This window comes from Colobus angolensis, unplaced genomic scaffold (genome assembly GCF_000951035.1).
Source record: "Colobus angolensis palliatus isolate OR3802 unplaced genomic scaffold, Cang.pa_1.0 Scaffold65, whole genome shotgun sequence".
Lineage (NCBI taxonomy): Eukaryota > Metazoa > Chordata > Mammalia > Primates > Cercopithecidae > Colobus > Colobus angolensis.
The window spans coordinates 1415871-1439532 of record NW_012120154.1 but is presented as its reverse complement, the minus strand read 5'-3'; the positions used below and the strand labels follow the sequence as shown (position 1 = coordinate 1439532).

Genomic DNA, 23662 nt, shown 5'->3' with positions numbered 1-23662 from the left:
GACAGTTTCTTTGGTAAGTGGTGCTGGGAACACTGGATATCCACCACACATATAAAAATCAACTTAAAATGGATAAAAGACTTAAAATGCCAGACCTGAATCTGTAAAACTACTAGAAGAAAACATAGGGAAAAGTTTCTTTTTGAGACAGGGTCTTGGTATGTCACCCAGATTGGAGGGCAGTGGTGTGATCACAGCTCACTGCAGCCTCTACCTCTCGGGCTCAAGCAATCTTCCCATTTCTGCCTCCTGAATAGCTGGGACTGCAGGCACATGCCACCATGCCCAGCTAATTTTTTTTTTTCTTAAGAAACAGGGTCTCGCTGTGTTGCTCAGGCTGGTCTCAAACTCCTGGGCTCAAGAAATTCTTCCGCCTTGATCTCCCAAAGTGCTGAGAGGCATGAGCCACCTGTAAAGTCATGAGGTACCACACCCAATGGGGAAAAACTTCTTGATATTGGTCTGGGCAAAGAATCTTTGTATATGACCCCAAAAGCACAGAAAATAAAAGATAATATAGTTTTATTAGTTTTCTAATGATGCTATAAGATCATTTGTTCTAATGATGCTATAACAAATTACCACAAATTTAGTGGCCTAAGACAACCACCATTTATTATCTCACAGTTCTGTAGTCAGAAGTGCAGGCAGGTTAACTGGGTTCTCTGTTTCTGGGTTTCACAAAGCCAAGTCAAGAGTCAAGGTGTTGGCCAAGCTGGATTGTCATCTGGAAACCCTGGGGAAGAATCCACTTCCAAGCTCAATCCAGCTGTTGGCAGAATTCCGCTCCTTGCAACTGTGGGACTAAAGTCCCCATTTCCTTGCTAGCTGGCAACCAGGGGCTACTCTCACCTTCGAGGCCACTTGCATTCCTTATTACTCCATCTTCAAGCCAACAATAGTGCTTCCAATCCTTCTCACACTTGGAATCTTTCTGACTCCCTCTTTGGCCACCAGCTAGAGAAAACTCTCTGATTTTATTTTAATTAATTATTATTATTATTATTTTTTGATACGGAGTCTCTGTCACTAGGCTGGAGTACAGTGGCACAATCTTGGCTCACTGCAACCTCCGCCTCCTGGGTTCAAGTGAGTCTCCTGCCTCAGCCTCCTGAGTAGCTGGGACTACAGGTGTGCACCACCACGCCCAGCTAATTTTTGTATTTTTAGTAGAGACGGTGTTTCACCATGTAGGCCAAGATGGTCTTCATCTCCTGACCTCATGATCTGCCCACCTTGGCCCCCCAAAGTGCTGGGATTACAGATGTGAGCCACCGCGCCTGGCCAACTCTCTGCTTCTAAAGGACTCATCTGATTAGATAGGGCCTACCAGCATAATACCGTTTTTGCCACGGAATATAACAATCATGAGGGTGGTGATTCATCATATTCACAGGTTCCACCCATGCTCAAAGGGAAGAGGACCGTATACAGGCAAGGGTCATGGGGCTTATCCTCAGAACTCTGCCTACCACAAATGTCAAATTCATAAATACTTTCAAAAAATAACGTGCACTTTTTCTGTTTATGAAATACTTCCCTATTTCAATGTAAAGAATATATTCTAAATTTTCTTCTAAACATTTCAAAATTTTGCCTTTTTACCTGTAAATCCTTAATTCATCCAGGTAGAGACCTCATTTCATTTTTACAATATGGATAAAAAATTATCCCAGTATTATTTATTGAGTAGTTCATTTTTTCTCCACTATTCAAAAATGCCACTTCTGTCATTTACTGATTCTGCAGTGGCCCAGGCCTGTTTTCTAGGGTTATGGTTTGTTCCATTGGTCCACACACCTATCCTGCATCCATACCACACTGTCATGATCAGTAAAATTTTAGTCTTGTTATTTAGAAAGGCAAGCCCTCCACCTTACTGTATTTTAGGAATGTTTTGAATACTCTGGAACTTTTTATTCTTCCAGGTAAATTTTGGAATCAGTACATCAAATTCAACTCTTAAAATCCTTTTTGGATTTTGATTGTAACTGCACTGAATCAGCAGTTCTCAACTGGGAACAATTTGGCCCCCAGGGGACATTTGGCAATGTCTGCAGACTTTTGATTCAATACAACAGGAAGGGATGTTTGCTAATAGCATCCAGTGGATACAGGCCAGGGATGATGCTAACTATCCTGCAATGCACAGCCCCCACAACAAAGAATGATCTGTTTCAAAATATCAGTAGTATCAAGGCTGAGAAACCCTCCACTAAATCTAGACAATTTGGAGAGAACTGACATGTTTACATTATTATTTTAATAAAAATGGAATATCTTTCCATTTATATAGGTCTTTAATGTATTTCAATTAAGCATTATAACCTACAGTGTACAGATTTTGTACTTCTTTTGTTAAGACTTATTCCTACATAGAGATTTTTAGCTATTATAAATGGTATCTTAAAAATTATGTTTAATATTTGTTGCTGATATATAGAATATAACTTGATTTTATGTTTTGATGTTATAGCCAGCCATCTTTCTAAAACTCATTATTTTAAATATGTCTGTAGATCTTTTGAAGTTTTCTATATGAAAATCCTATCATTTACCAATGATGCTCATGTCTTCCATTTTGATACTTACATTTTTAATTTCTCTTGCTTGTTTTACTGTGATGGCTAGGACCTCCACTACAAAGCTGACCTAGCAAGGAGTACTGAAATCCTTTTCTTCCAACGTATTCTAGAAGAAATAATGCCACATTCAAATGTAGGGAAATTTTTTATTTATATTTTTTCTTTCTTTTTTTTTTTTGAGATAGAGTCTCGCTCTGTCGCCCAGGCTGGAGTGCAGTGGCCAGATCTCAGCTCACTGCAAGCTCCGCCTCCCAGGTTTACGCTATTCTCCTGCCTCAGCCTCCCGAGTAGCTGGGACTACAGGCGCCCGCCACCTCGCCCGGCTAGTTTTTTGTATTTTTTAGTAGAGACGGGGTTTCACCGTGTTAGCCAGGATGGTCTCGATCTCCTGACCTCGTGATCCGCCCGTCTCGGCCTCCCAAAGTGCTGGGATTACAGGCTTGAGCCACTGCGCCCGGCCTATATTTTTTTTTAACTTCAAATTTAATAGTACTTTGGTAAGAAAACGTGTCCTATATGAAAAATCTGTTTCATGTAGGACACGTTTTCTTACCAAAGTACTATTATATGTGTTTCCTTTATAACACATATAATCAATTATAAAATCTATATTTTAAAAAGTTTTGGCCGGGCGCGGTGGCTCAAGCCTGTAATCCCAGCACTTTGGGAGGCCGAGACGGGCGGATCACGAGGTCAGGAGATCGAGACCATCCTGGCTAACACGGTGAAACCCCGTCTCTACTAAAAAATACAAAAAACTAGCCGGGAGAGGTGGCGGGCGCCTGTAGTCCCAGCTACTCGGGAGGTTGAGGCAGGAGAATGGCGTAAACCCGGGAGGCGGAACTTGCAGTGAGCTGAGATTCGGCCACTGCACTCTAGCCTGGGCGACAGAGCGAAACTCCGTCTCAAAAAGAAAAAAAAAAAGTTTTATGTCCTTCACCTATCAATAAAGATATTAAGAAGTTATCTACTATGATGGTAGATGTCTCAATTTCTTCCTGTATTTCTACCAATTTTTGCTTTATATACTTTGAAGTTATTTTACTGGGTATATTCACATTTAGAACTGTTACCTCTTCCTGGGGAATTAAGCATCTTATTATTATCCTTAATGCTCTTGGCTTTAAAGTCTCCTTTGCCTGTTATTAAGTAGCTATACCAGCCTTCTTTTAGCTTATATATGCCTGACTTACCTTTTTCCGTACGTTGCTTTCCATCTTTATGTGAATTTATGCTTGCAGCATATATCTGGATTTCTTTTTCCCCAATCTGATAGTTTCTGACTTTTAATAGATGAGTTTAATCTACTACTATTTACTGCCATTATTAATCTATTTGGGCTTATTTCTATTATTTATTTTACTTTTGCAAATTTCTATTTGTTCCATTTTATGCTTTTTGCCCTTTATAAAATTTTATTTTTTTCTCATTCTACTTCTTGCCACTTGTCTGGAATTTATGCACTCTATTTCTCTTCTTTTAAAGTTTATTCTTGAAAGTTTATCATGCACGTTTACCTTTAAAAGTTTACAGTCAAAGAATATTAATTACCTTCTCTTAAAAACACAAGGACCTTTAGAACACAACTCTGAACCTGCCCGTTCCCACTTACATACCATGGCTACCCACTATTCTAATTGTCTTTTTCTTAACTCAAAAATTAGATTTATACAGAAAATGTTTATGATACATATATATTTATGTGTGTGTGTTTACCATTTATTCATTATTCTCTCTTGAATTTTCAACTATCTTTCTGGAATAATTTTCCTCTTTTTGAAGTATACCCTTAATGCAGGTCTCATAGTTGTAAACTCTCTTTGTTTTTTTATTCATCTATAAATAACTATTTCACCCTCACCCTTAAATGATAGTTTCGCTGGTGCACAATTATAGGCTGTTATTTTCCTACAGCATTTCTAAGATACTATGTCACTGTCATCAGGCTTCTACTGTAGAAGATGAGAAGTTTTCTAGTACAGTAATTAATTGTCGTTCCTTTGTAGCAGTATCCTCCATATGGCTTAGTTAATATTACTTTCATATTTTCCATTTTCTTTGGGCATATCTTCTAGCTCACTAAATACATTTTTTTAGTTCAGTAGTATTTCTCATTTCTGCAAGTTCCCTTTTTTCAAATTCATCCACTCAGTCCTAATAATCCCTTGATAATTGGTGATGCATGTGATTATATCCTTTATTTATGTAAATACACAGCTGTTCTGACCTTTCCAATATCTACAGTCTTTGGGGGATTAAGTATGTTATTTGCTGCTTACCTTCTCCTGGTTTGGTGATATTGGATTGTGAGCTCGTTGCTTGTCTTAAACTGGTGAAAATCCTATTGGACCTAACTTATGAACTGAGTACACTTTCTCAATTCAGTCCCCTTGAGGGTCTGGGTTCAGCATAGTAATCCAAGGCTTTCCTTCCCGATGCTCAAGACAGGCCCCAAACTCATTCTCTGATCTACTAATAACTGCTCTTAAGCAACTCAACGCCTACAGTTACCTGCAGCTTCCCACAGGCAGAATGCCAAGTCACTGACCAGCTCACATGTGCTGTTCTTATTTTGTTTTACATTTTTCAAAAAGAGAACCTTAGAGACTTCCCATACTTCTTATGAGGCCAGTAGTGTCTCAAATAGTGTATCACTTCCAGTCTTTGGTTATTGTGCAATAAATGGTGTTCCTAGTCTCATTGCCAGAAGGAGACCTTTAATATTTCTTTTTCTTTTTTTTTGAGATGGAGTCTCACTCTGTCCCCCAGGCTGCAGTGCAGTGACACAATCTCGGCTCACTGCAAGCTCCGCCTCCCAGGTTCATGCCGTTCTCCTGCCTCAGCCTCCCGAGTAGCTGGGACTACAGGTGCCCACCACCGCGCCCAGCTAATTTTTTGTATTTTTAGTAGAGACAGGGTTTCACTGTGTTAGCCAGGATAGTCTTGATCTCCCTTTAATATTGTTTACTAAAAAACAGCATATAATTCCATTTTTATAAAAATAATTTATCTCTAGCTATCCATCTCTCTATATGTATGTATAGATTTTTTGTAAATGCTGGCCAGGCATGATGGCTCACACCTGTAATCCTAGCACTTTGGGAGGCTGAGGTGACCAGATCGCTTGAGCCAAGGAGCTTGAGACCTTCCTGGGCAACATGGTGAAACTTTGTTTCTACCAAAAAAAAAAAAACAAAACCCAAAACCCAAAATTAGCTAGTGTGGTGGCGCGTGCCTGCAGTCCTGCTACTTGGGAGGCTGAGGTGGGAGGATCACCTGAGCCTAGGGAGACCAAGGTGGCAGTGAACTGTGATGGCGCCACTGTACTCCAGCCTGGACAACAGAGTGAGACCCTATCGCACAAAAAAGATGCCTAGAATTACAATCATCTGATATTAATGATGGCTATTTCTGAGTAATTGTATAACAAGCCTATATTGTTTTACAAGAGTATAATGTTTTTCTGAAACAAAAATAAAAAAGAAACAGTTACGCATAGCTTAACAACAGGGATGCTTTCTGAGAAATGCACTGCTAGGCAATTTCATTGTTGTATAAACATCATAGAGTGTGCTTACACACATCGAGATGGTAGAGCTTACTACACACCTGGGCTATACGGTACAGCCTATTGCTCCTAAGCAATGAACTTGTATAGCATATTACTGTACTGAATGTGGTAGGCAATTGTAACACAATGGTAAGAATTTGTGTATCTAAACATATCTAAACATAGAAAAGGTACAGTAAAAATATATTATAATCTTATGGGACCAGTATCATACACGCAGTCCACCATTGACTGAAACATATGACACATGACTATATTCTAAGATGTTAACAGTTTAGGGTGGTAGAGATATACATTATTTTTATATATTTATTTTTAAATTTAAAAGATCAAAAGATCAGCTGTTTGACATTTATCAATGCAAATGTTTTCGTTACAACCACAGTTTGTACCATAAGCCCTGCCATCTCATCTACATGTGGCAAGGCAACCAAGCATGACTCCACATCAATTCTGTTAGTACAAAGCTCTTTGTAGGACGTAACAACATCAACATTGCTGTTTTTTTTTTTTTTATAAAAACATGACAACTACTTTGCAGTACAGCAAGTCCTCATTTAATGATGTCCACAGTCTCTTGGAAATTGCTACTTTAAGGGAAACAATGTATAATGAAGCCAATTTTACCATAGGCTAATTAATATAAACAAGAACTAAGTTCCTAGAGGATATTTCTAGTCACAAAAATGTCACCAAACTTCTAAATAAAGACCAAAACATATGGGAGGCCGAGGCGGGTGGATCACAAGGTCAGGAGTTCGAGACCAGCCTGGCCAATATGGTGAAACCCTGTCTCTACTTAAAAAATACAAAAATTAGCCGGGTGTAGTGGCAGGCACCTGTGGTCCCAGCTACTTAGGAGGCTGAGGCAGGAGAATCGCTTGAACCTGAGAGGCAGAGGTTGCAGTGAGCTGCGATCGTGCCACTGCACTCCAGCCTGGGCAACAGGGTGAGACTCTATCTCAAAACAAACAACCAACAACAAAAAAAAACCCAAAACACTTTTATTCTTCTTATTATTTTTTGAGATAGAGTCTTGCTCTGTCACCCAGTCTGGAGTACAGTGGCATGATCTCAGCTCACTGCAACCTCTGCCTCCCAAGTTCAAGTAATTCTCCTGCCTCAGCCTCCTGAGTAGCTATGACTACAGGCAACCGCCATCACGCCTTGCTAATTTTTGTATTTTTACTAGAGACGGGGGTTTCACCATGTCGGCCAGGCTGGTCTTGAACTTCTGGCCTCAGGTGATCCGCCTGCTTTGGCCTCCCAAAGTGCTGGAATTACAGGCATGAGCCACTGAGGTTGGCCCACTTTTATTATTAAACATTGAAATAAATGTGAGCTACACATACATTTAAGGAAGATTAGTAAAAACAAGATGATTATCTGCTCCCTTCAGGGTCACAGGTGGCTGGAGCCCATCTTGGAAGCTCAGGGCACAAGGTGGGAACCAGCCCTGGACAGGGACGTCGCTTCATTGCAGGGTGCACTCACACCCACTCCACACTCACTTGGACGGGGACCATTCAGACATGCCGATTCACCTGCTGTGCACATCCTTGGGAAGCGGGAGAAAAGCAGAGAACATGGAGAAAGCCCACGCAGACGGGGAAGAGTGTGCAAACTCCATACAGACAGGGGCCTCAGCCGGGAATTGATGTTTTTCTCATCAGTTATAACAACATTGAACAAAAGGATGTTATTCAAGGACCTACTGTATAATTTTGGTTCAACAGCAATGATAGTTTTCAGGGAAATTTTTCCATTATATGGAATGCTATTACATTTGACACAGACCAGAGTAATCCTTAATACAGGTAAAGTTCTGTTGCAAAGAATGATGCTAGTGAAGAGCTCTTTATGGAAGATCAGATAACCAACACAGGTAAAGTTCTGCTGGTCTGGCTGTAAGTAGTGCCTCTGGAGATCCTTTTTGTAATAACTGTTGCCTCTACAAAAATGGCCTGACATTAGAGCTGAGTTATAACTCTCCTTTTTATATTGTTCTGTCTTGCCATCAAGCAGCAAAGATCCTTAAGCCCATCTCTTCATTCACACATCAGAAGCATCTAAACAAAAACCACCCAAGCTATCTCCTAGAATTAAAACTTGGGAAAACATCCAAGAAAAGAAAAAAAAAGAAGTAGAAGTGGCGATGTGTATATAACACCTTCTTTAAAGTGCCTCTTTTCCCTCACTGATTCACCATAAAGAAGGGAGGCACAGCTGTTTCAGCTCTAGGTCTTGAAGGCTGGAAATCACATTTCCTGCATTCAATTTTACATTTCGCTGTAACTAAATAACTTAGAGACATCTTTAGACTCCTTCTAATGAAAATTTACCTGTATGATATCATCACTTGCCTCCATTTTCTTTAATGCAAATGTTAGTCAATTTCAGTTTCTTTCTTCTCCAATACATCATCCACTTACCCCCATTGCCTCTCTACAGCCTATCTTTAAACATTACTGTTTCCTCATTTCTACAACCCTAGGAGCAGGTCCTGGATGCCTGGATTGAAACAACTGTCTCTTACAAGCTTTGTTCAATTTGTATCTCCTTCATTTCTACACAAAGCAAAAAGAATTATCTTCCACAAACAGCTGTTTTCAGCAATAAGGAAGCTCAGTTCTGTGACTAAGTTAAACATCCCTTCTGTTCTCCAAGGCCTACAATGGTTCCTAGTTGCTACTCATATCAAATTGAGTTTATTAGGTCATTTATGAATTGCTCTGAGTACTCTCAGCTATCTGTCCCTACTGTTTTGCATATTCAAATTTATATTTTTATTCAATTTAGTCAGACAACTATATATTACCATGCTTAATCTGTGTCTTGCTTGTATTCTTTCCCACTATTGTAGAAACGATTTGTGATCCCCAGCATTTATTCTCTCCATCTTCCTTAATAACAGAATCTCTTAACTTTTATCTGGGCAGATGATATTTCTCAACCTCCTTTGTAGCTAGGAGTGTCAGTGGGACTAAGTACTAAACAATAATGTGTGAGCTAAAATGTTATAAGCAACTTTTAATAAGTGTCCTTGTAAAAAAAAAAAAAAAGGACAAAAAAATTTAAAAAAAGGGAAGAGACATTCACATTTTCAATCTCCCTTCCTTTCTACTGGCTAGAAGGCAGGTGTGATGGCGGGAGCTCAAGCAGCTATGACTCAAAAAGTGGAAGTGGACCATGAAGTGGAATTTAAATGCTGAGTTTGGTGGAGCAACAAGACTCAAAAATAGCCCTGAAGCCAACATCGTGGAGAGCCATATCAGTCATAGAATACCTACAAGGGAGTATTTCAGAAGAGAGAAATAAATTTGTATGTTTAAGCGGCTAGCATTTTTGTGGCGTCTACTATCATAACTTGTGGATGCATCTCATTCTAACTTAGCTACCGCTCTTTGAGTTTTAATTTGCTACTTCTCCTGTCACATTAAGAATGTCCCCCTCATGACCGGACGTGGTGGCTCACGACTGTAATCCCAGCATTTTGGGAGGCAGAGACAGGCAGATCACCTGAGGTCGGGAGTTCAAGATCAGTCTGACCAACATGAAGAAACCCCGTCTCTACCAAAAATACAAAATTAGCCAGGAGTGGTGACATGTGCCTGTAATCCCAGCTACTCGGGAGGCTGAGGCAGGAGAATCACTTGAACCTGGGAGGCAGGGGTTGCGGTGAGCCAAGATTGCTCCATTGCACTCCAGCCTGGGCAACAGAGTGAAACTTCATCTCAAAAAAAAAAAAGAATGTCCCTTCAATTTCTTATTTTTTCCTACCCCAACTCCAAACTGTCAGTTTTCTTTCTTCCTTTAAAATACACCTTCAGATTCAAATGCCTACATAGAATTGGTTAGTATTGCCAAGTTTACTTAATCCAATTACTCTTTTTTGAACACAAACACACACATCTGTATATCTAGGATGTATTCATATAAATGAAATAAAAATAACAAATTTTAAAACAAATTTACTACAGATTTTACATCCAAACATTCACTGTTCGCTTTAAATGGTACTCTTACTATAGATTTACTATAATGATGCCATCATTGACTAAAGTTTTTTTAGAGTATCTTTTCGTGAAACAGACTTAGAAGAACGTGGTAGCAAGATCTTGTCTAGAAAAAGTATTTTTTCAAGTCAACTGGGTGTGGCGGTGTGTGCCTGTAGTCCCAGCTACTTGGTAGGCTAAGCCAGGAGGATTACTTGAGTCCAATAGTTCAAGGCTGCAGTGAGTCATTATCATACCACTGCGCTCCTGCCGGGGTGACAGATCAAGACCCTGTCTCAGAAGAAAAAGAAAAAAGAAAAGGAAAAGAAAAAGCACATAGTACATCACAAGCTATAACCTCCATTAGAGCAGAAATACAGCCAATTTACTTACCGGCCTTAGAACATGTCTGGCATTATAGTGAGCCAGACACTCAATATGTGTTTGTAGTAGTAAAAAATAATAAATCGTAGCAAAACTTCATTTGAAGATGGATTCACTTTTTTAAAATAGTCAAGTCATTCATAGCTCAGTGTAGTGAATGAGACATGTCATAAAGATGGAGAATATCATTTTAGGTTTAAAAATGCAATCGGTGGGGCCAGGTACGGTGGCTCATGCCTGTAATCCCAGTGCTTTGGGAGGCCGAGGTGGGCAGATCATCCGAGGTCGGGAGTTAAGAGATCAGCCTGACCAACATGGAGAAACCCTGTCTCTACTTAAAATACAAAATTAGCTGGGCGTGGTGGCGCACGCCTGTAATCCCAGCTACTCTGGAAGGCTGGGGCAGGAGAATCACCTGAACCCGGGAGGCGGAGGTTGCAGTGAGCCGAGATCATGCCATTGCGCTCCAGCCTGGGCAACAAGAGTGAAACTTGGGCTCAAAGGAAAAAAAAAATGCAATCTGTGATTACAAAACAATAAACTAGAATTTCTTGCATGAATCATAAAATCAGAGTTGAGTTACTTCTGTATTAATTTAGGGATTCATTTCCTAAGCTTACAATTAACCAGGCCAAGTTCGCTCCAGTTTCAGAGCATCTGCCTTGCTGTTCCCTCTGCCTGATATACAGGCACACCTTGAAGATACTGTGGTGGGTTGGGTTCCACATTACTGCAATAAAGCAAATATTCCAGTAAAGCGACTCACACAAACTTTTTTGTTTCCCGGTGCATATAAAAGTTATGTTGGCTGGGCGCGGTGGCTCAAGCCTGTAATCCCAGCACTTTGGGAGGCCGAGACGGGCGGATCACGAGGTCAGGAGATCGAGACCATCCTGGCTAACACAGTGAAACCCCGTCTCTACTAAAAAAAAAAAGTACAAAAAACTAGCCGGGCGAGGTGGCCTGTAGTCCCAGCTACTTGGGAGGCTGAGGCAGGAGAATGGCGTAAACCCGGGAGGCGGAGCTTGCAGTGAGCTGAGATCCGGCCACTGCGCTCCAGCCTGGGTGACAGAGCGAGACTCCGTCTCAAAAAAAAAAAAAAAAAAAAGTTATGTTTACATTAGACTGCAGTCTGCTTAGTAGACTTAGTATGCAATACCATGTTGCCTAAAAAATACATATACATAACTTAATTAAATAATACTTTATTGCTAATTTAAAAAGGCTAACAATTATCTGAGCCTTCAGTGAGTCATCATCTTTTTGCTGGTGGAGGGTTCTGTCTCCATGTTGAGGGCTGCTGATAGATCAGGGTAGTTGCTGCTGAAGGTTGGGAAAGCTGTGGCAATTTTTTAAAGTAAGACAACAATAAAGCCTGCAACATCAACTGATTCTTCCTTTCACAAAAGATTTCCCTGTAGCATGTGATGCTCTTTGATAGCATTTTACCCACAGAACTTCTTTCAAAATTAGAGTCCTCTCTAATCCCGCCACTGCTTTCTACTAAGTTTATGTAATATTCTGAATTCTTTGTTGACATTGCAATAAGTTCACAGTATCTTCACAGGAGTAGATTTCATCTCAAGAAACCACTTTCTTTGATCATCCATAAGAAGTAACTCCTCATCTGTTCAAGTTTGATCATGAGATTGCAGCAATCCAGTCACATCTTCAGGCTCCAGTTCTAATTCTAGTTCTCTTACTATTTCCACCACATCTGCAGTTCCTTCATCTACTGAAGTCTTGAACCCCTCAAAGTCATCCATGAGGGTTGGAATCCACTTCTTTCCAACTCCTGTTAATACTGAAATTGTGACTTCCTCCCATGAATCACAAATGTTCTTAATGGCATCTAGAATGGTGACTCTTTTCCAGAAGGTTTTTAATTTACTTTGCTCAGATCCATCAGAAGAATCACTATCTATGGAAGACATAGCTTTATGAAATGTATTTCTTCAGTAATAAGACTTGAAAGTTGAAATCACTCCTTGATCCATGGGCTGAAGAATAAACACTGTGTGTTAGCAGGCATGAAAACAACATTAATCTCCTTGTACATCTCCATCAGAGCTCTTGGGTGACCAGGTGCACTGTCAATGAGCAGTAATATTTTTAAAGAAATCTTAAGGGCACTAGGATTTTTGGAATGATGAATGAGCAGTTGGCTTCAACTTAAAGTCACCAGTTGCATTAGTTCCTAACAAGAGAGTCACCTGTCCTTTGAAGCTTTGAAGCCAGGCATTGACTTCTCCTCTCTAGCTATGAGAGTCCCAGACGGCATCTTTTTCCAACAAAAGGCTATTTCATCCACATTGAAAATCTGTTTAGGGTAGCCACCTTCATCAATTACCTTAGCTAGATCTTCTGGATAACTTGCTACAGTTTCTCCATCAGTACTTGCTGCTTCACTTTGTACTTGTATGTTATGGTGACAGCTGCTTTCCTTAAACCTTATGAACCAACCTCTGCTAGCTTCAAGATTTTCTTCTGCAGTTTCCTCATCTCTCTCAGTCTTTGCAGAATTAAAGACAGAACACTGTTCTGGATTAGGCTTTGGCTTAAGGGATACTGGGGCTAGTTTGATCTTCTATCCAGACCATGCAACCTTTCTCCATATCAGCAAAGGCTGTTTCCCATTCTTATCATTCCTGTATTCGCTGGAGCAGCGCTTCCAATTTCCTACCAGAATTTTTCCTTTACATTCATAACTTAGCTAACTGTTTGGCAAAAGAGGCCTACCTTTCAGCCTATTTCAGCTTTCAACATGCCTTCCTCACTAAGTTTAATCATTTCTAGCTTTTGAATTAAAGTGAGAAACCTGTGACTCTTCCTTACACTTGAACACTTACAGGCCATTGTAGGGTTATTAATTGGCTTAATTTCAATATTGTTGCCTCTCAGGGACTAGGGGGACCCAAGGAGAGAGAGAGATGGGGATCAGTGAAGCAGCCAGAACACACATGACATCTATCAATAAGTTCACTGGTCTTCTACAGTCATGGTTTGTGGTACCCCAAAACAATTATAACAGTAACATCTAAGATCACTGATCATAGATCACCATGACACATATAATAATAAGGAAAAAGTTAAAAACATTGCAAGAACTACCAAAATGTGACACAGACACAAAGTATGCACATGCTATCAGAAAAATGGCGCCAATAAACTTCCTGGGTGCAGGGTTGCCACAAACCTTCAATTTGTAAAATATGCGTTATCTGTGAAGCATAATAAAGCAAAGTGCAATCGATCGAGGTACGCCTGTACATGGGCTGCTCCTTCACTTCATTCAGGTCTGTTTAAAGACTCTCTTCCTCCAAAAGGCCTTCCCTCATCACGTGACCTAAAATAAATCCATCCCTGTCACTCTCTGTTCCCTGACCCTGATTTCCTTTTCTTTATAGGACTTGTTATTATCTGACATATTTTGTGCTTCTGACAGAGACATCCTAGTCTCTATCGCTAGAGTATTAGTTCCATGATAAAAGAACATTTATTTTATTCACTCCTATAGCTCCAAAGTTCTGCTGAATATCCAAATTTTAAATAAATTCAATAATTATGTATTTACAATGAAAGAAGAAAGAATTGAGAAAAGAAAGGAAGAAGGAAGAGTAAGAAAAGTAACATTGAAGAAGCATAAGTGGGGAAGAAACTCTGGATGACTCATAATTGGTTATTCTTCTCTGTTACTCTGTTTTTAGCATCAGTTTGAATTAAAGGCTCCCATGAGAAAAATTTCAAAATGAGTGGCTGTCTCTTTTGGAGATTTATTTCAAAAGAATCAGATCCCCTAAAGAAAGAAATTCCACCACTTTTAGAAGCAGTTAGGTAGTATTTGCTACTATACTTACAATGGCTCCCTCTTATAATGTCTCTCTCCAATTCCAAATATGGATGTTCACTCAATGTCCCATTGGGTGAACATTTGAAACTCTTGATTAAGTCAGAAAAGTACTTGAATGATTTTCAGCAAGATTAACATGTGTTGGTATTACTAGTAACACTGTTACATTTTTGCACTTAACTGACAGTTGGAATTATTTATTTGTACTGAATACAAAGGGACAGTTCTCTAAGTCACATTTCACTGATGTTCTTGCTTCCTCAAGCTGTCCATTCCTCATAGACAATTTATCAACAGGGTTTCTACTGGAGAAGTTAGAGGAAAATGATTTTTTTTAAGTTTTAGCAAATTTGGTAGAAAAGATGATAGTATTTTTCTACTGATGTCTATTATAACATTATAAATAAATCCCTTTTTTATAAAAGTTCAGCAGTCCATATTTAAAGTTTTAAGCAAAGGAAAGAGTACAAAGTATTGTCCTAGAAGAATTTTTAGAGCACTTTTAGGATTCTGAAGCACACTTTAGAAAATGTCAATTATTTGATTTATATTATAGGATCAAAGAGACCTCATACACACATATCCAGACACCTAGTGTTAGAAAACTGTAGTCCTTCACTTTCCAGTTAAGGATAAAAATCTTAAAATTGAATCATGATGCCAAATAGTGTAGTCACTAGTTTAATAGCTTAAAAGCTCAAAAACATTTTATTTGAATCAAAGATAACTGCATTCAGAAAACAGTCATAAAATTGGGCCGGGCACAGTGGCTCATGCCTATAATCCCAGCACTTTGGGAGGCCAAGGCAGGAGGATCCCTTGAGGTCAGGTGTTCGAGACCAACCTGGGCAACATGCTGAAATCCTGTCTCTACTACAAATACAAAAATTAGCTGGGCATGGTGATGGGAGCCTGTAATCCCAGCTACTCAGGAGGCTGAGGCAGGAGAATTGCTTGAACCCGGGAGGCAGAGGTTGCAGTGAGCTGAGATCTTGCCACTACACTCCAGCCTAGGAGACAGAGCAAGATTCCATCTCAAAAATAAATAAATAAAGCAAAGAAATAAAGAAATAAATAAACTAAAAAATGTCATAAAATCTTCTATTGAATATTCTTCGTCATTTTCTATAGTATGAAGCCTAATATGGTAATAGTAGTACTAAATGATATTAATAATTTAGTACTAAAACATAGTATTTTATATTTTTAAATCATTTTTAATGATACCTGTTGCATTTTAGGCCAGTGGTCATATACGTACTTTTATTATGTAGCCTTCCAAACTTAGGAAGCTTACACTTCTTCTCTGAAGCAGAAATATCTGGTGTGGGGGCAGAAGTACGCGCTGTCAGTGAGCTACTTGAACCAAGTGGTCTTTTAGAAAACAACATAGAGTAGGAGGTACGCTGTCTAGTCCGACATGCCACTTCCCTCTCTTTACACAGCAACTGTTCATCCATCAGCAATGTGATGACTTGCTTAGATTTTTCCCGGACATAATAACCTGAAAAATACATTGAATCTGCTTAGAAAAGGAAATACTAGTTAAGGCTATAATTAATTCTTATTCTAGAGAAATTTTTTAAAAAGTAAAAATGTCAGCAGTGAAAAAACCTGCAGCAAATAAAGAACTGCTGATACGTATATTCCTTTTCTTATACTTTAAAAGGTAAATAGGTCATTAATATATGATAAAATTATATACTGGCATTACATTTTTCACTTTAAATACATTATTGGATTTTCCTTTTAAAAGCAATATATGGCTGGGCGCGGTGGCTCATGGCTGTAATCCCAGCACTTTGGGAGGCCAAGGCGGGCAGATCACAAAGTCAGTAAATCAAGACCATCCTGGCCAATATGGTGAAACCTCATCTCTACTAAAATACAAAAAACTAGCTGGGCATGGTGGCATGTGCCTGTAGTCCCAGCTACTCAGGAGGCTGAGACAGGGGAATGGCTTGAACCTGGGAGGCAGAGGTTGCAGTGAGCCAAGATTGCACCACTGTACTCCAGCCTGGCAACAGAGAGAGAGCGAGACTCTGTCTCAAAAAAAAAAAAAAAAAAGCAATATATTCTTTGCAATAATCAAACAATATAGACATACAAAGAAGGAATATGAATTGGATCTAGATATACTGACCTAGATGTATGACCAGGACACATGGTTAAAGATTTAAAGTAACATACACAATTTGATTTGAAGCTGTAACATATAGAGGAAAAGAAACCACTATATATGTATACAGAAGAGAGAAGCAGATAGAGAAATACATACAACTATGGTTTGAATATATCCCCTCCAAAATTCAAGTACTGCCAATGTGATAGTATTAAGAGGTGGAGCCTTTAAGAGGTGATTATGCCATGAGGTCACCTTCTTTGTGAACAGAATAAAGATCCTTATTAAAGAGGCTTCCCGCAACATTTGTCTCTTGCTTGCCTTCCACCATCCCGTTTCGGACCTTCTGTCACATGAGGACATAGCATTCCTCCCTTCCAGAGGATGCAGCATCAAGGTGCCATCTTGGAAGCAAACAGCAGCCCTTACCAGACAACTGAACCTGCCAGTGCCCTGATCCTGGACTCTCCAGCCTCCAGAACCATGAAAAAATAAATTTCTCTTCTTTCTAAATTACCCAGTCTGTGGTTCTCTGTTATAGAAGCACAAGCAGACTAAGACAGAGACAGACAGACAAGAATACAGGAAGGCAGGCAGGCAGGCAAACATATGGCATACTCACAATATTGTTAACATCTGTTACCTTACAGGGGTACAGTTGGGGCGGGGCAAGAAAAGGGAGAGCAATTGGCTTTTCTTTGACATAACATCCTATCCAAACAATTTGTTGCTTTTTAGCAGAGTGACAGAGCACAGTCAAAGACAAGAATTCTAGTGATAGTGACAGCTCTGTCCTTAACCATCTGTGTGACTTTGAGCCTGAGTCTTCTATCTGAAAAGCAGCACAAGCAATATCTGTCTGGTTGAATTCCCAGATACAAAGGTACACTGTAACCTATAACTCACTCAAATATAAGGTGTTACTATTATTTCAATCTTCTTCCTAGAAAAACAATAAGGGAAATCACTTGCCTTTCTCCATCTTGGGATGAACTCACAAACATGGTTTTCCAAGCCACCTCTCAAAAATAAACTGAAAAGTCCCCTAATGATCCACTTGTATGTTCATTGTGGGCTCTAGGTATGATGAATTAAAGTATTAATGTTTTCTAACTATAATTTACTAGCAGTGGGAGTAAAGAGAAATGGTCAAATTTGTGGTATATTTAGATGACAGTGGCCAACAATGTTCTCTCACTGCTGGTCACTTCATTAAGCATTGGTGTGGACAGCGTCAGAAGCTTTTGCTCAAGTTGCCATCTTTCCCAAGATTATTTTATCTAATCTCACTTCTTAGTTATTTCTTCCTTCCAAATCAACTTTATAACTGCTTCAAATCATATCATTCTAAACACCCTTAGCCTCCTATGATCAGTTTGCGTTCCATAACCCGAATTTCCACAATGTTTTGGGAAACCATTCAGTGTCATGTGATAAACAGAAGTCGGCTATGAATTTTGGCCTTTCGGAACAATATGTCAGACACTTATCTTTCCCCTGAAAAACAGACAAAGCTTGGTTTTGGAGGCACAAAGAACATGTTTTCCCATGTTGAACATCAGGAACTCATCTCCTTCCACCTTCCCCCTCATTCCTTCTACTCTAGCTACCCTGGTGCTTTACTCTGCAATTCTACAAAGCTCTTCATCTCCTTAGAGCCATATTTTGGCTGTTGCTTCTGCCAGGAACTCTCTGTATGGCTCTATCCCTGATTCACTCAGGTCTCTTCTCAAGTGTCACCTCCTCAGAGAATCTCCGTTCTGCCTACCCTTTCTAAAACAGCCCCACCCTCACTGCTCTCTATTCCTTTCTCCTGCTGTATTTTTCACCTTGGCATTTATCACTACCTAGTATTATATATTTATTGGTTTATTTATTTATTGTTTGTTTCCTCACCAAAAATATAAGCTCCATGAGGGGCAGAGAAGTCTCATTTTAAACACTGATATTTTCAGTGTCTCCAAGAGTGACTGGCACACAGTAGATGCTCAGTAAATATTTACTGAGTTTCCAAGGTGCATGGATCACTTGAGGCCGGGAGTTCGAGACCAGCCTGGGCAACATGGTGAAACCCCATCTCTACTAAAAACACAAAAGTTAGCTGGCACAGTGGTGTACACCTGTAATTCCAACTACGGTGGTGCACACCTGTAATCCCAACTACTCAGGTGGTGAGGGATGACAAACGCTTGAACCCAGGAGGCAGAGGTTGCAGTGAGCTGAGACTGGGTCATGGCACTCCAACCTCTCCAGCCTGGGTGACAGCGTGAGACTCAGTCTCAAAAAAAAAAAAAAAATTACTGAGTGAATTAATCAATAAAGAAACAAATTACCAAAAAGCTGCTAATTTTCTTCTTGACATAGTGTAAATGGAACCAGATTGATGAAAAATACTAAGTCAATTTACAACTTAGCTGCCTAAGACAGTTGCTTGGCCTGAAATAATTTCTTGTAACACTGCTCTAATTAAGTTAGAACTAGAAATCATAGAATAGATGTGAAGTATTCTCCTTGGAGTCTGTTTGGATTGGTGGGATTTGAGGGCAGCTGCAATAGTTCTAAGAGACAAGCAGTTACACCAAGCAGAGAGCCAGTTGCAATCGTGGAGGACTTCTCCCCAGACCATCAGAGCCCCACCCTGAGGTAGCAGTCAGCAGCACCAGGAAGATCAGGCCACAGCAGTTCACCAAACACAGGGAAGAAATTACCCAGAAGTGAACTCCTACCCACTACCCTGGCTTCCTATCATCCTAGAGATACTAGGTACTAACCTGGCTGTTCAAAAGCATCAAAGTTGAAAGTGAGAAAATCCAAGAAGAACCTAATAAACCTGTTTCAAGGATGAGTTAAATAACAACAGTAATAATTAGATAGCACCTACTTACTACTAAACAACATGTTTCTGAAAAGAAAGGGAGGACAGCATACTAAGAAAAAATAGTACTGGAAGTAGAAAACTTAGGCAGCAAAAGAAAGAAATGGAATTGGAAGTAGAAAACATGGATTCTCTGAAATCAGAAATTAAACTAGTCCAACAGATCAATACCCAAGGATATTATATAAAACACATCAAGATAAAAAGGTTGTTAGATGAGGTATGGGTTAAAATGAAAATAGAGCTAGATACAGTTTTAATTGGGAATCTTTTGGCTCTAAGTGACAGAAACTCCATTTGAACTGGGTAAAGCAAAAGCCAGGGGAAACCAAAAGCCAGGGAAAACCAGGGGTTGAAACTGAGCCTCAGGCACAAAGGAAGCCAAGACTGAAAGCTACCAGGACTTCTCTTCCCTGCCATCTCTGCTTCTCTAGGAAATGCTTGCATTTTCTCTTCTTACAGATTGGCTTCTTTTATCTGGATGGTTATTATGGCCACCAACAGCTCTAGATTCACACTGCCACCTGAGAAGTCTCCCTCTTCCTTCCTTCAAATTTGGAGTATCAGGAGAAGGACTCCAAGTGACTCAGCTTGAAACAGTCACATGCCCATCACCATGGTCACAGGGTGTGATGCTACAATTGGCAACCTCAGTTACAGTATGACAGGGGAGTGAGGGTGGGATCCAGGTGATAGAAAAATGAACAAGTAGACAACCAACTTGAGGAGTCCTCCCAAACAAACAAAAAACAGGACAAGGAAATCAAATTAGTAGAGCAACTACGCAAGAGATCAAGATCCAAGGACATTCATTTATGCAGTCGGTTAATAATTTCCGGAACACTTCCATTTCAGGAAGTATTCTAAGCAATGGGGGTACAAGTCAGTAAAAAAGAGGCAAGGTCACTGCAAGTCAGAAAAAAAGAGGCAAGGACACCTACATTGTGGTTGGCTGAAACAGCCAATAATCATAAACATGATAATTTCAGATAAAAATAAATGTTCCAAAAGGAAATAAAGTAGGGTGATATGCTGGACTTTAATTTTGGGTATGGTCATGGAAAGTCTTGCAGAAGAGGTAACATGGCTGAGTCTTGAATAGTAAGAAGCAGCCAGCTCTGCACAGACATTAGGGCAGAGTGCGCCAGACAGGGAACAGCTCCAGTTTCTTCAGGAAAGCCTTCCACGGACAGTGAACCCTCCCTCCCACCGTGCCCTATGCAGAATGGGCCTCGGACTTGGCCAGGCCCTGCTTTCATACACTCTCACAGTACCTTACCCTTGTCTTTTACAGCACTTTCACAGTTAGCAATTGCCCGTTTAGTAACTGTCTTTTCCCTCCAATTAACTGTGACATCCACGAAGGCCAGACTATGCTTGTTTGTTTAAGAGACACTTAAGAAATGTTTGTGAAATGAATGAATATGCTGAGGAAAAGTTTTCCAAATGCTAGGGAGAAATCTATATACGTTTAAAGCTGAACCTCGTGTAAAGAGATTCGCAAATATGGTAAATTCAAAGATCTTGGGCATTGAGATGCACTGCTAGGAAAAATATGTATCAGAAGATCTTTAGTAAAACATGTACAAGGCTTCAAACAATTGTAAAAGTCTTAATACTACTGTCTCTATTCCTGACCCACTGCCCTACCAAAATCTACTCTTCTTCCCATATTCCTTTCTTGGTGACTTTTATCTCCATTCTAAGTTAGAAATATGAACATACACCTCCCAAATTCACTTATCCATGTCCATTGACTGTACCCACTAATTCTCTTCCAAATCCATTCTCTTCTCTTCATCTTGGTTCAGACCTTGATCATTTGTTGCCTGTGGTGTCCTAAATTAGTTAGCTTTAGTCTCCCTTCCAATCTACCCTCCACAATGCCTTCAGGGAACGGGGTGGGGGTAGGAAGGGAAGGGAGAAGTAGCTAAAATATCTGATCAAATTTCCGGTTAGAAAACCTCCAGTCGGTTGCAGTGAGCCAAGATCGCGCCATTGCACTCCCTCCCAAAAAAAAAAAAAAAATTCCCTCCAGTCAAGTTGGCACAGTGAGTTCATGCTTCAAAGTATCCCCCTGTTCTGTTCCAAATACACAGCAGTTATAGACACTGCCAGTCTCAAAAACAAGATGAAAACCCCCACGAAGCAGAAATATAAGAGAAATGAAAAAGCAGTGAGCAAGGCTGAAGCCAAGGGCTGCTGGGCTCTTGATCTGCCAGCCCAGAGTTCAGCTCCTCAGGTGTTAGGAAATCACAGCTGGTCTCACTCTTTAATGTTACGGGGACAGTGTTTGTGAGAGAAGGCTGGGAAGAAAAGGAGAAGAAAAAAAAATAGCCATCAACTGCTTCCTGGGATATAACTTATTTGTAGCTGTGGATCTAAAAGCAGGAGAACACACAAGCAGTCTTAATACTTGGAACTAAACTAAGCCACCTGCTTGCTCAGCTCCTGGGTCTAGAACATTCTAGTATTATCACAGGGCATGTGCCCGAGGCCACCTTTATAAGGCCTGCACGGGAGGAAGTCTAGAAGACCTGGGTAAAAGGAACTGGAAAACCTTTATTTTATTTAAAAAAAAAAAAAAAAAAAAGGAAAAAAATGAACATGAGTGGTTGTGGGGAAAAAACCTCCCACTCAAAATAGTCTAAAAACTAAAATTCTAAAATACATATTTTTAAAATCTAATGCTAAGAAAGTCAGCCAATGAAATCAGCAATCTATGTAAGACCTCAAATTATAAGAATCTCAGAAGAAAACCTAGAAAACATTGAACTTGGGAAAGAATTTATGACTGAGTCCTCAAAAGCAACTTCAATAAAAACCAAAAATTGACAAGTGGCACCGATACAACTAACGAGCTTCTGCACAGCAAAAGAAACTATCAGTGTAAAGAGACAGCCTATAGAATGGGAGAAAATATTCACAAACTATGCATCTGACAAAGGTCTGATATTCAGAATCTACAAGAAACTTAAATAATTCAACAAGCAAAAAACCACCCAACTAAAAAATGGGCAAAAGACATGAACAGACACGTCTCAAAAGACATACAACTGGCCAAAAAACACACAGGAAAAATGCTCCACGTCACTAATCATCAGAGAAATACAAAGCAAAACCACAATGAGATACCATCTCACACCAGTCAGAATGGCTATTATCAGAAAACCAAAAAAACAACAGATGCTGGTGAGGCTGTGGAGAAAAGGGAACACTTGTATACTACTGGTGGGAATGTAAATTCGTTTAGCCATGGTGGAAAGCAGTCTGGAGATTCCTCAAAGAACTGAGAAGTGGTTTCAACCCAGCAATCCCATTACTAGGTACATATCCAAAAGAAAATAAATCATTCTGCCAAAAATACACATGCACTTGTATGTTCACTGTAGCAATATTCACAATAGCAAAGATGTGGAATCAATCTAGGTGCCCATCAATGGTGGATTGAATAAAGAAAGTGTGGTACATATACCACGAAATACTATGCAGCCATAAAAAAGAATGAAATCATGTCCTTTGCAGCAACATGGATGCAGCTGGAGGCCATTATTCTAAGCAAATTCATGCAAGAACAGAAAACCAAATACTGTGTGTTCTCACTTATAATGGGAGCTAAATATTGGGTACCCATAGACATAAAGATGGCAATACCAGAAACAGGACTACCGGAAGTGGAAAGAGAGAAGGGAAGCAAGAGTTGAAAAATGAACTATTGAGTACTATGTTTAGTACATGGGTGAGGGGATCAATTGTACCCTGGACCTCAGCATCACGCAGTGTATCCAGGTAACAAACCTGCACATGTACCCCCTGAATCTAAAATAAAAGTTAAAATTGTAAAAAAGAAAAAATCAGCAATCACAATATAAATCCACACCAAATGAAATCAGTGTTTCTATAGGATCTTCTATAGAATATATATTCTATGATTTGAAAACCCTCTAACAAAGATTTTTAAATAAAGAGATTAATACATGACTCATTGACAACAAGGAATATAAAAGTATAAAACAAAACAAAGGCAGATATGAAACAAGAACAGATGGCTATGAAAAGAATCAATTAAAAATCCTAGAAATGAAAACTGCAGTCATTAAAATTTTTTAAAAAAGTCAGCATCCAAGATAAAAACCAGACTAGAACAGCTGAAGACAGATTTGGTAATTGGAAAACAGTACTTTATTTATTTATTTATTTATTTATTTATTTATTTATTTATTTATTTATTTATTTATTTATTTTTGAGACAGAGTCTCAATGTCTCAATTTGCCACCTA

The 23662-nt window shown here is 39.5% G+C and overlaps 1 protein-coding gene across 1 annotated transcript in view; it reads right to left on the bottom strand.

Annotated features, from left to right (window-relative positions):
- The window catches only part of ENTHD1 (ENTH domain containing 1), a 142236-nt gene that overhangs the window by 95250 nt on the left and 23324 nt on the right, over nt 1–23662 (bottom strand). Inside the window, exon 3 of the mRNA XM_011964184.1 lies at nt 15647–15889. Within this exon, the coding sequence (XP_011819574.1) occupies nt 15647–15889 (243 nt within the window). The remainder of the gene's footprint in view (nt 1–15646; nt 15890–23662) is intronic.